The sequence below is a fragment of the Melopsittacus undulatus genome, chromosome 2 (assembly GCF_012275295.1).
Source record: "Melopsittacus undulatus isolate bMelUnd1 chromosome 2, bMelUnd1.mat.Z, whole genome shotgun sequence".
Lineage (NCBI taxonomy): Eukaryota > Metazoa > Chordata > Aves > Psittaciformes > Psittaculidae > Melopsittacus > Melopsittacus undulatus.
The window spans coordinates 59128265-59141963 of NC_047528.1; the positions used below are offsets into that span (position 1 = coordinate 59128265).

Here is a 13699-nt window from a genome sequence, read left to right on the forward strand (position 1 = left end):
TCTCTTTTTATTCTTTTTAAAAACCTCTTCCCCCCCCGAAAATCCAGATGTTTAATGTCATCAGCCAGTGCTTGAAAGTTACTGGAGTGTTTTCTACTAGATAGTTTAAGGTTTGGATCTCTTTCCCACAGTTAAGAAAGAAATAAAATAACCCTTGTCTTTCATATCTCCCCTTCCCAAACCTCATTCTCCATCTGACCTATCTAGCAACTTTACTCTTTCTAAAATTCATTAATTTTTGGCAGTGCAGCCTTCCTCTATGTCTCTTAGAAGAAAGAGACAGCAGGTACATTGTGTAGTACTTTTAAAAGTATTTGTAGTAATTTTTAAAGTACTTTCTGCATGATCAGATACAGTGCCTGTGAGCTGCTAAAGAAAACGAAAAGTATGCCAACAGCAATGGTACCCAGTAACGCTTTTGGCCAAAATGTCTGAGGAAAGCATCTCTCTTCTAATAATTACATTTTGCTCAACTTTCCTGTAATTTAAATAATACTTGATAGTTTTAGTGAATATGTTCTTCAGGTTTTCTCAAAGGCAGCTGTTTCTATATTCTCTATTTAAAAAAGGGGAGAAGGGTGTTTGTTTTTTAAAGGATGGGGGAGACCACATTGTTTTACTGGTCCATAAGAGCCACTGAAAAGTGGCTCTGATATCTTGATTGGTAACTTCTACAGTTGTGGTTTGCATGATACCATAGAAATGCTTAGTTTTAAGGCTTGCTTTTATGACTTATTGCATGTTCTTTTGTTTTCAGACTTTTGATGCAAATGACCTGTATCAGGGACAAAATTTCAGTAAAGTTCTCAGCTCTCTCGTGGCTTTAAATAAGGTGACTGCAGGTAAGTAGACTCTGCTCTGTCTTGGTGCTCACTTACAGTTACCTTTAACTCACATCAGTGTGTATTTATACCTGTTTATACATGCATTATAAAAGGAATAAGTGCAGCATTTTTAAAGATGTTTTGTTGCAGTTCATTTGTTAAGACTTTGACAGTGGCCCTTCTTGAGTTCTCTAGTCTCTTCTGCAGAAGGAAGCTTCTCAGTGGAGCTAAGGCTGAGCCTTTTTGCTGGCAACAGTTCGTAGTGAAAGGGCCTGTTTTTCTTGTCTGTTTTTAAGTTTTCCCCCAGTTTGAAATACTGAAGTTAACTTTTGCTCCTCTCTGTCTTCCCATGTTTGAGCAATCTCACCAAGGTTTTATTATTCTCTCCACTCCTCTTTCCCTGGTACAAACCTTTCTTGAAAGTAACAGAAGGATAGCCAACATCTTGGATTTCTTAAGCCATGCATATTTTATTTAAATAGCAGATAGAAGTCATGAGCACCCACCTCAAGTTCTTTGGTGTGAAGGAGGGAGCTGTAGAAATAACACACAAGTGAGAAGTGTCCATGCTTCATTGTGGGGTGAGGCTGCACTAAATCATGCTGTCTGTACCCAAGGACAATCAAGAAATGTTAACATTGGTGACCCTTTTTAGGCTTCTTGCTGCTCTATGGTAGGGCTTTATGCTGTCAGCAGCAAGTTCCAATAGTGGTCATCAGATTAGAGTCTGGGGAGAGAGATAATTAAAAAATGGACCATAGTTGTCAATTTTTATGTGAGGAAGAAAAGGAAGCTGATGAGTCAGTGGTGTGGATTGGTGTTTTGTTGTTTAGTAGTATTATGATAAGTACCCTTGTTACTTTTATAATACTACTCGGATTCATTACAACAGAGATTTTTATTTTTGGTGACTTCCCCTCCCTGCATGAGAACACTCTCAGGAGTGAGTTTTACAATCAAATTCTTAGTTCTAATGAGTGGGCATGGAGCAATACTATGAACCTCTTTGGAGCTATTTACAGCAGTTGTAGATGCTGCTTTTCATCTTAACTGCAAATTAATGGTCTGCAAATGCAGACCATTTCAGCACATCTTTAAAGCTGCTATACACTGACCATAACTGTCCTAAAAGGGGAGAAAAAGTGCAGCTGTTTGGTCCAGACATTGGTAGATTAATGCCCACATCAAAAAGCTGCAATTGCATCTGGATTAGAAGGAACACAGGCTAATCCCTTTCACTGGGGGGTGATGGTGGTATGGCAACCAAAATCAAAACCACATGCAAGCTGTGGTGTTACCTCATTCCTAAGAGGAAGCAGCACTGCATAAATCTCCCTGGCCAAGAACTGTTTGTTCTTCCAAGCAGTTTTCTTTAATTGGGTGACTGTGTAGAAGGCATTTTAGACTCATATCTCTGTACTCTAGTATTGGAAGATGACTTTCAGATCCCCATCTGGATTCTAAAGAGTTTCAAGTGGACACAGGTTCTTCTGAGATGGGCCTTTTTTATGGTGGAATTAGTGTGCGTAATGAGCACAAAGACTGATGAAAGGCTGCTATGGATACACACTCCATCACATTCTTGACTTCAGAGGGGTGGGATCAAGTTTTCAATTGCTATTTGTAGAAAGAGAAGAACTGGTATAGGGAAGTTGAGATTGCAGTAGGGAAGAAGAAATGGTGTTACAAACCCTGGAAGCCTTTGGATGGATGGAACACTGAAGCTTCTGAGAAAATTACCAAATGTTTGTCAAGCACACATCCTGTTGCCATCCAAGATTCATGAGTTGAAGTTTTTCTCACAATAATCCCATTGAGAAATTCATTGAACATGCTTCATTTAGTATTTTAATGGAAACTTTAATGGATACATGTGGTCTGCAAGCCTTTTAAATCTTACAAAAATCAAACTGATTTGGAAGTATTTAGATGATATTGGTAATAAAAACTTGAAATTTGCATGTGGTTTGTTTTGTTAGTTTTCCTTCTTTTCATCTCAAACACATACATGCAATTTCTAATTCAGGCCTCAAAAGGTGCTCTTGTGTTGGTGTGTTTTAGCTCTGCTGTTGTGAAGTAGAAAATTTGGGAAATCAGACTGCACTTAAATGAATTCTAGGTAGTGTGTTTTAGGATTGTCCAGGGGCTGGAATGCCCTGCCATGGGTCAGCCTGATCCTGGTTGCCTGAGTAAACTGTGTGTCAAGGTATGATGCTGGATTTGGTGGTGTGTCTGTTCTGCTTGACTGCAATCAGGAAGCATGGCAAACTGGACATGGAGATGTTTCAGGTTACTTCTAATCCTTAGGTTCTATTAATTGATGATGGTTATGGCCTCCTTAAAGCTTTTGGTAGCATTAATGTTAGCCATAAAGTTATGATTTACAAAGGAAGGCCATGATCTAATCTCACGTCTCTCCTAGCCATCTGTGAAAACACAGATATATGTCCTTTCTGGAGAGGACTGTAGTTGCCAGGTTTTATGTTAATACAGTCACCTTTAAGTGCCTTTTGGAAAACAGGTTCACAAAGTGTGAGGTGTTTTATGACCAGTGTGTAATGATGCTGGGTGCTGGGATATCTAGTCCATGTCAGGCTTTACCAAGAAAGGTTAGACCAGATGATACTTGAGGTTTCTTGCAATTTTGTGTTCTATGATTCTACCCACACAAAATATGCAACTGGATAGTTTTCATATTGCACTATATGACTAGTGAACGTATATTTGCATGCTTTTTTTTTTTTCAAAGGATAACAAAGACTCTTAAAGAGGTGGACCAGAGGAAGGTGTTTTCTGCTCAGTTACTGTGGACTTGAACCTTTGTCCACACTTCTGTGCTTGTAGTCAGTCTCAAACCCTCAAACCTCCTTCATCTCAGCTGGTGTTGAATGCCATGCTGAAGTCAAAATATGAAGTTAAGATTGAGTTGTTCCTTCAGTTGTCCCTTGACATGGAACAGCAGATATGCTTTGTTCCTCAGTTTCCTCATGGAACTGAGCCTGTATGTGCCGTTTACCTTGGACCAAAAAAACAACTTGGATTTGCCTAATCATGGTCTGCTTTAGTCTGAAAGTAACTAATAGGTGACTATAGTGTACCTCTGATACAGAGGTCAAGTGCTGGAAGCAAAGCAGCTACTAGGAAAGAGAGTAACAAAGGCATAAAACCCATGAGAGCTTATGTAATCTTAGTGAAGGCATCTAGGTTTGAGATGGAAAATGCTGCACTGTTTTCAGGGCTCCTTGAAGCCCAGGTGGTCACTGAATGATTTACTTGTATGTGGGAAAGCTTGAGGAGAAGGAATTGCTTGCCATACTCATGCAAAGGAGCAGTGCTTGTCTTATATGTCACCTGTGCAAACACTCTGGGAGCATCCCCCTCCTGGGGGTTTGACTGTGAGGACTGGGGGAACTGGTCCCAACGTAATGCTGTGGAGAGGCTCCCAGCAGTGCTGTGGGAGGCCAGCACTGTCCTTAGGAGCCACTTTCAGCACCGTCCGGTGTCTGGCTGTGGCCTGCTAATGCCCACCCCATCTGTGAGTGGGGTGACATCCTGTCCCAAGGTATGTGCCTGATGTCCAGGGCTGGCACTGCTCCGGTGCCTAGCTGCCCTACTCCTGGCTGGCACAGTGGGATGTACCCTGCTGCAACCTTGATGCCTCCCAGCCCACATCGATCCCTGTAGCACCCTGACAGCACTTAATACTGCGCTTCAGAAGAGCACCTCAAATGGGTGTGCTTCTCAGAGTAGAGAGAGATGAAAGAGGGGAGAGATTTCAGGAGGGTGATGTCTTTTTTGAGAAAGCAGCTTTCTTTTTTCTATTCCTTCTATCCCTCCCCCTTCCTCCAAAGAAGAAATAGCTTAGTTGGCAAAAAAGGGATGAGACAAAGGAGCATAGGAAAAAAGACAGTGGAAGGAATGTTTTAATTGAGAAGGGGGGGTGGGAGAGCAAAGAAACAGATGTGGCTGGCTTTACTTCAAGCAAGTTTTATGCATTCAAAATTCTTGGCCACTAGCTAAAATGATGCTGGTTAATTACCTTTAAATAGACTGGTAGTGAGTAGGAATGGAGAAATACAATCCTAACCCTCCTTTTCTAAGCAGCTCAAATTGTTTCCCTGTCTGTGTGGGGAAGAAACCAGTGTCTCAGGATTTTGGATTACTTGCTATTTTATTTTAAATCTTGAATTTCTGAGAAACTACAGTTATGTTGTATCTGCTCTAAGCATGTGAATTTTGGAGGTAAGCTGAAGTTACATGCACATTTCTCAGATTCTAATACCTACTTATTTTTTTTCCTCTTGTAGACATAGGGCTAGGCAGTGACTCTGTATGCGCACGTCCCTCATCTCATCGGATAAAATCTTTTGATTCTCTGGGATCCCAGTCTTTACACAGTAGAACTTCAAAACTCTTCCAGGGACAATATCGGAGTTTGGTAAGTTGTAGAAGTGAAACATGCTGTGGTGTGGCTTAATTTTTTTTACAGGATTTCTGAGTAAACTGTAGTGGAGAGCAGAGTCACTGTTTCCTCTCACCTCTGTTTCAAGCCTGTGACATTCTATTCTTGTACCTTTTCTTATGATGTTCCAAAATATATGCAGCTATCTGTGAACTTCTATTATTCTTTTTCTCACTTAACCGCTCCGTATTCTCTGCATACACAGTATCTCCCTGGATTTATTTATTTTCAGTATAAGGACTTGCTTTTCCAAAGGCGAAAATCTCATTTTCTTCATGTCTCTGAGTTTAGGGATGGTGATTGAAGGACAGTCAAACCTCAGCAGAAGTGCTAGTTTTAATGTTGCAGTATTGGTAATTATTCCTGTTTTCTGTTATGTTTCAAGGTGAATCCTTCAACTAGCCTTCAGGTACTGAGTGGTATGGGCAGCTGTTTTAAGTTGAACTTAAATCAGGTTGGAGTACTGTATTGAAACTGTAGGGTTCTTTTGCTGACTAAAAGGATTTGCAAGGAGTGTTCAGAATCCCTACTGTAAACTGCTTTTTTCCATGCTTGAAGGAGGCTGTTTTGAGCTATGTGATGATTGCTATGTGAAACTTGAAACACAGTCCTCTGCATAAGCTTTCTTAGGTGTGGTTTGATGTGCTTTATTTGGTAGTAGAGCCCATGCAAGTTCTTGCCGTAGGCCACTAATTCCAGCTCCCACTCTACTGTTCACAACCCACTCAGTTTTGCTGATGCAGTTGTTTGTGGAATTAGCTGTTAGCTGGATCACTGAAATAATCAGAGTTCTTAAGTATTTTTATAACCTTGGTGATCTGAGCAGCTCTTTCGAATGTTGCATAGGGGCAGAGAAGTGCAGGAAGGAGGGCAAGAGAGCTAGTGGAAAAACTCCAAAAATTCTTAGTTTGGTTTTGCTGCAGTAGATAATCAGTTTGGAACCGTTCTTGCCAAATGTGCTGAGCTTTCTGCATGTTTTCAAAGTTGTTTTTGCCCTCATTCTCCTAAAGTTTCTCAGCTATTGAAAATCTGTCAAATTGAGTTGTGCTGCAATGATGTGTTGTGGGTATGAATTAAGCTGACATGTTATAAGATCCCAGTGATGATATGCAGTACATCTTTTAATCATCTCAACTATCTAGACAACATGTAGGTGAAATTCTGCTGCTTGGATAGTAGCAGATTTTTTTACACAGTCATTTTTTCACTTAGGATTTTTTTTAGTTATAGAAGTATCAATCCTTACCTATGATGGAGACAGACATGATTTATAATGCTGTCCTCCCAGTTCCAGTGCAATGGACTGTATTTGGATTATTGGAAGATGTCCAGCTATTTAGCTTTTTGGCTTAAAAGTTTGTCCTGACTCTCATGAAATGTTTGATGCAGATACTTGAAATTAACATCCAAGAAAAAAGAGTTTAATTTAAACATCAGTCATTTGAAAGACTACTTAGAAGTAGCTATTCTAATATCTGGTTGTTGTGACAGAGCGATAATCTGCCTTCACATGTGTAATAGGAGATGGGTGAAAAAAAAATGTTTGTATATATATGTGGACAGCTGCAAGTCTGATGTGCTACAAACTTAGAGCTTTGCTAACTTATTCAAGGTAAATTGCCTGTTTCATAGGTTTTGTGGAAGAATGTTGTCCTTCTCCATTGGTAGCTCATGGAGAATTGCATGTTTTCAGGTGTGGAGCTTTCCAACCTGTTCTGTTACGGGGGGAGGAAGAGAAGTTTTAAGCTGCAGACTCTTTATTTATATCCAGAATCAAATTAAACCTAAGTCAGTTCTGCCTTCCAAGCCCATAAAGTTTTAGGAAAAAAACTCTCTAATGCAAAAATGTAAACTTGTTGTTTTTTTGTAGTTGCCAAAGGCAGTTTCCATTTATACTATATGTAGAAAATAAAATTTGATTTCTTGGGAGAATGAGAATTATTTTAATTTTATTTCTCTTTCCACCTTCTTACATGAAGGGGCTGTATTAAGACAATGTATTCTTGGGACTGATGCAAATCCATATATTAAAAATGAGAGAAGTACTGGAAATGGCAAATCCTTACAATGGCAGTGCCTTACAGTACTTAGAGTAAAAATGCGTGGGGAGTGTTGTGTGTGGATTAGAGGCTGTTTCCATTTTATGGTTATTTCTGATTTGTTCATGGAATAATTCTTTAAATCTCTAATGGGATCTTGTTCTTTGTATTCTCACTAGGACATGACAGATAACGGCAACCATCAGTTGGTGGTGAGAGCAAAATTTAATTTTCAACAGACAAATGAAGATGAACTTTCTTTTTCAAAAGGCGATATTATCCATGTTACAAGAGTGGAAGAAGGAGGCTGGTGGGAAGGAACTCTGAATGGCAAAACAGGCTGGTTTCCAAGTAACTATGTACGAGAAATAAAATCGAATGGTGAGTTCTGAAGGAATGCTTATTTGCTGCACAAATTCTTGCTTTGGGTAGAGGTTGATAGTTGGTTGATTCGCTAAAAATTAAAATGCTTTTTGTTTAAGTTTGACTGTATGTACTGTATTATACATTCACAGCAACCTGTAATACTCAAGAACTCATACTCCCCCACCTCAGTTTGCCACATAGAGTGCTGTAGGAGTTCTGAATTAACAATACACATGCAGAAAACTCTCCCATTCTGTTTGCTTGTCTGTCTCTGTCACAGTTGGGCTGCTCTGACTTCCTTGAGATCAAGGATTTTGGCTCTGATGCTGGCATGCTTTAAATTGGTGCTTTGGGTTTAAATAGTGAAAGATGTCCTGCAAACATCTATAAAAGCAACAAAGCCTAAACCAGCACACCCCCCTCTATCTTCTCCCCCACCACCCCCCAAAAAAAGAAAGAAACACAAAAAAATCTCTCAACATGACCCATTACTTAGAAGTAAACTACTGCAGGACAAATTCCCAGTTCTATAAAAAACTACTAGAAGTTGAGAAAATTTTTGGAAGATAATGTATTTGTCATTTTTCTTTTACTTTATTGTTTGTGTCTTCAACTTTTCTTTATACAGGCTTCACTCTTTCACTGAAGTTTTATTTTGAACTCCAGACACTTACAGTGCCTTCTGTAAATGTCAGCTTTGTGGCTGAATATCGGAGCTAACATTGCTTTCTAATCCACTACGACCTTGGCATGGGTGACATATTCCCTTCTGCCCCTGCTTTGTGTCTCTTTACTGTCTTGTCTTCCTTTTGGAGATTAGGAATAAACCTTATAGGATAAAAGTACCCAGGGACTCTGAAAGGCTTTACCACTCTTATCCTTGTCACAGCTCCAGTGAAAACACGCATCTTCTGGGCCATGCTAAAATCATTGGCATGACCTCTTTTTGTTTTAGGCAGTCATACAGATGTATGATAAAAAAGTTACATTTTGATGATAAAGCTCCATTATATTTTTTTAAAAAAAACTTTTCTACAGTTGCATCTTCTTACTTTTTTCCTTGATTTGCTATCTACAGACTAATTTTGCAGAATGCTAGTCTTAGATCTGTAACTTCATTGTCGTTTTCAACTAGATTCTCTTAGGCATAGTCATGATGTAAAACTTAGCTTTAATGATCTTCAGAGGTCTCCCAAATGTGGCTTACCCTGAAAACAGTTCCTGAAGTCTTATTTTTTGTCTTGTCTGTGGTGTTGTATCAGTCTTTCAGCCATGATAACTTTCTTGTTCCATCATTACTTATGTAAAATGTTACTGCAGAGTGTTGTTTGGAATTCATCACTTGGATCTCTTCTGACTCCTGAGACTGAAACCTGGGTCAGCTCTGGAATGGAAGTAGCTTTTAACAGTGAAAATGGGACAAGAAGTGATTCCCAGCAACTGAAATGAAAGTTGTTCTTGCTTTTTAATAATACTTCACCCAAATTAAGTACCTCTTCTAAACAGGAAAGTGGGACCAAGGTTAGTACCAAGGACCCCTTTAGGTACTGGAAGGCTACTCTAAGGTCTTCCCTGAGCTCTCTTTTCCAGGCTGAAAAACCCCAGCTCTCAGCCTGTCTTCATAAGAGAGGTGCTCCAGCCCTCCGAGCATCTTCCTGTCAGTGTTTGGTTATTGATGGTATGACTCCACCTTCTCCCAAATGTGGCTGAAATTCTGCAACTAGTTACAAATTCTGTACAGGCAACACTGTTTATTATAATTTTTGATGATGAGTTACTTGGAGAACACCTGGGAAATGGTGCATTTGATTAGATAAATCTTTTTAGTCTGCTGTAACATGGCTTTGGCAAGCTGTGTAGCAGGAAAACGGAAAGAAGTTCTTTCTGCATGCATTTTCTTGTTTTAATCCTCACAAAATTCATAGGCATTGGATATTTAAATGAAAGGATTTTTGTTTCAATACAAATCTTCTAATGTCAGATAACTGTGTATTTGTAATCTTAGCTTGTATTGTTGCCCTGAGATATTCAAGGAGAGAAAGAGCGAGCTGCTTATTAACAGGAACCACCTTTACCCACATTGCTTTCTTAAAGATTTTAGAAGAAAAGTAAATGACATATATTGCACAAGCAGAGCATGTTATATGGTAATGTATCTAAATCGGAGTAGCTGAAACATCACAAAGCTATGCCTACGTAACTCATTTGCTTAGCTGGGGCAGAATCACTGTTAGCACAGAACGCTTATACATCTATGAGGCGAGCTAGGAATGGTTGTAGGACATACGAGACTATTGTGCAAAGCACAGCATTTAGTTTTCTTAGGGTGGCCCATGACTGCATTTTTGGGAAATAAATTAGGCTCTAATGGAAAATAGTTTTTAATTTGCCTTTGACTGTGTGCTTATTCTTTCCTCTCCTACTTCCCAATCCAAGGGGAAAAGGAAGATTTGTTTTAAATTGTGGCACAGTTATTGAACTTACAAGAAAAAAAAAACCCAACACATAGTAGTTTCTTTTCAGGTATGTGCCCACACTCAAAGGATCAAACAGATGGGTATTTCTTTCTTCCTCTCTGCCTTTGCGCATGTTTTCATTTCCCTTTTTAAACCCTGTAACATCTTGCCTTTTTTTAATATTCTTTGATCACTAGGCAGGAAGTACTTTGAAATGAGGAGACTTTTATTTCCATCCTGCCATACTGCTACACATGACAGAGGGTTAAAAATTGATACTGTGTAAACTTGTTAAGTATTTGACAGTGTGGCCTTACTGAGTTGTTTTTTTTTCCTTATATAAAGCAGATCAGGAAGGGATGAAGGTGTGTGAAGTCTTGTCTCTTAAACCACTGCTTCTGCCTTGCACAGTGGAGAGATTTGGAGGCTTAGTTCTGAGGGTTCCCTGGTGATGAAAGGAGTAGCGGTTACCCCAAATGGGGTGCTCTTGCTTAGCATCTGTCAGATATTAATCAGATTTTAAAAAGTCACATGATCGCTTGTCAAAGTATAATTCATTTTAATGGCATGAGATTACACATAAGGGACTGAGGCTTTGAAAAGTTACATTTGGTATGTCACAGAATTTATTCTTATTCTTCACAGAAACTAATGTGTCATTTTAGTCTTTCTTCTGTTAATGCTTTCTTGACAGTTATATTAGTATCAGGCTCAGTGCAAATTACAGTGTTAGTGCTTCTTCTGGTTGGAAGTTAAACACCCCCCCCCAACCAAACACTTTTAGCTTGGGTGGGAGGGAGGGTGAAGGAGAAGGAGAGAAAAGGAAAAAAAAAACAGAAAACCTACCAAGAATGCTGGTTTCCTTCTCCCCAGCTATGTACACTTGAAGGGGTATTTTGTTCTCTTGTCAAGTGTTAATCCATCACCATAATAGAATAGAGATTGGGAACAGTGGATCCTACAAGGGAGGGAGCGTTGGTAGCATCTATATTGCAGAGTGGAGCATGTTGCCGTGATGCCTGAGCCAGCTGGAGAACTGGGAACAAGTTTAGGCCTGCCCTCCTTGTGCTGGACTTGAACTGATTGGTCTAGAGCAACAGAGCTTGCTTGTAACAGTTTACTCATAGCAACCACATAGCTTTTGGTCTCCCAGCTGGTATGCCTTTCATTCTTACTGTAGGGTGAAATAACCCAAATCATAAAATCATAGAATAGTTAGGGTTTGGAAAGGACATTAAGATCATCAAATTCCAACCCCTCTGCAATGGACAAGGACACCTCACACTAAATTGTGTCACCCAAGACTCCAACCAACCTGGCCTTGAACACTGCCAGGGATGGAGCATTTGCAGCTTCCTTGGGTAAATTGGATCTTTGCATCTAGATTACACAACATAGCCTAGGAATTGCAGAAACACACAATGTGCTTGCAGTAGTAGGACTGAAGTGCCCTAATACATCCTGAAGGAGTGCTTTGTGGAATAGCATGACATAGACTGTTTCATGACATAAACAGTCATGACAGAAGAGAGATAGGAGAGGTTGTGAGTGCCGAGTAAATTGAAGGCAAGTAAAAGAAATATTTCCATGTAAATAAAAACAGAACCAAATAAAACATTGGGAAGATTGGGGAAACTGGCTTTTTACAGTCACTTAGGTAGATGTGTGTCAAGGATAAAATTACTTCATTCTAGAGTTCATAGTATCTTATGTGCTACTTAGGGAAAGGTTACAGAAGCAGCTGCTCTAAGTTGTTTTGGCTCTTCTAAGAGTAATTATTTGCTGGAAGAATAGTGTTAAGAAACCTGTGCCAACCTCAGTTTCTCCACCTATAGATAATCTGTTAACTGAATTCTGTCTGGTTTATCACTGGATCCTTCAATGTACAGTTGAATGTAATGCTTTGATCAGGAAAGAAATTTATGGTAAAAGGTAACTTACCTCTTGGTTTCAGTCATCAGCTGGGTATGGTCTCTTTTAGTACTTGAGGAGATGCTTGCTTCCTTTAGATTTGATCAGATGCTGTACATATTTTTGTTGTGTTTCCACTGTTAATGGATTCGCAGTGTGACTGGGGGGAAAACAGGGAGAAGCAAAGAATCTTCCATATGGGAAACCTTGGTGTCTAGCTTAAGTCATTCTCTTCCAGTATCTTGAAAAACAAAGCTCATATGTTGAAGTGGGCAAGGTGCCAGGGTTTTGCTAATGTTTTGGGAACCTATGGACTCCGTGGACCTATGGACCTGTGAGATCTGCAGGTGTTCCCAGTGTGCCCAATGGGGGAAGCACCTGCTTGAAATGCTCAGTGAATTATGCTTGTATTCCCAAAAGTACTGTAATATTCTATCATGAAGGATAAGTAGCACTTATCTTTGTTTATGCTAAGAAAGTGATTTCTTATGTGGAAGATCAGGGTTTTCTTCTGTGCGATGCATTGTGCAATAAGCTAATTACAACAAGGCTTTTTCTTATTCTTCCTTATGAAGCAAGGCAGTGCTTGGAGGCAGAATACCAGACGTGATAGACAGCTGGACTGATTTGCTGTGTCTAATTCTATGTTTCTACAATAGAAATGGCCTGTGAATTTTAAAAGCTGAATGTTGATTATGGCTGCTCAGGCAAAATGATTTGAATGTGTGATGCTTTTTTGTGTCTTGTTTTTAAGTCTGAATTTGGTCGTGTGTCTTTGGATAACTGAATCTGCTGAACAGCTGGTAATATAAATTACTACATATTTCAGCAAAAAATGTCCCCATTTCTTCAGCAGCTTAGGGAAAGTTAGGGGAAGAGATTCATTTTTACACCTTTTAACATAACGATTAGCTGGAAGAGCCAGATTTCTATGACCAGGCAACATTTTCCAGGTTAACAGGGGTCAAACATCTATACTCTGATAGAAGAAAAAAAAAGTATTTACCTTTTTCGTTGTGTAATTCTGGTTTCTCTTATCATGCTTTTTGGCACATGATTAGCAAACCTTTAGGTATTTAGTGAACCTGAAAGTCACTATAAATTGTAGGATAAGTCAAGAGATTTCACAGAGAATAAAAGCAAATCACCAGGTTTGTGTAAACTTAATCATCTTCATCTTTCAGTACAAAGAAGCAAATTGTAGTTGTCCCTTAAATGAGTAGCATTATATATGAATATATAAATGAATAGCTGTACATACAACATGACTGTAGGTGCTTCTTTTGTCACTGAATGTTGGATGACAGATCTGCTTGGGTTTATGGTTTTGTTCTAAGGGGATGGGAGGAGCCCTGTCACTTGGAATTGCTTGGCTGTACATCAGAGCATGTAAGTACTGCAGGATTGGTGGCTGAGAGCATCAGTGTTCCCAGATGAGTAACTGTTGGGGATAATGGGTTTTGTGCTGTCTGTCAGCTTATAGCTGACTTGGGGGAAGTGGGTGGAGAATATTAACCGAAAGGATTTACTGTCATCTCTGTACATGGTAAGGAGAAATGGTTTTGCCCATGTTTGGCAGTTTTAAGACCATATTTTATTTTTAGAATAGCTTCTTTGAAGGGACTTCTAGTGCAGTACAGA

The 13699-nt window shown here is 39.4% G+C and overlaps 1 protein-coding gene across 3 annotated transcripts in view; it reads left to right on the plus strand.

Moving 5' to 3' along the window:
- The window catches only part of ARHGEF7 (Rho guanine nucleotide exchange factor 7), a 118941-nt gene that overhangs the window by 48266 nt on the left and 56976 nt on the right, over positions 1–13699 (plus strand). For all 3 annotated transcript variants that reach the window (XM_031046124.1, XM_031046126.1, XM_031046125.1), the window contains 3 exons: positions 758–842; positions 5132–5262; positions 7505–7706. In XM_031046124.1, the coding sequence (XP_030901984.1) occupies positions 758–842; positions 5132–5262; positions 7505–7706 (418 nt within the window). The remainder of the gene's footprint in view (positions 1–757; positions 843–5131; positions 5263–7504; positions 7707–13699) is intronic.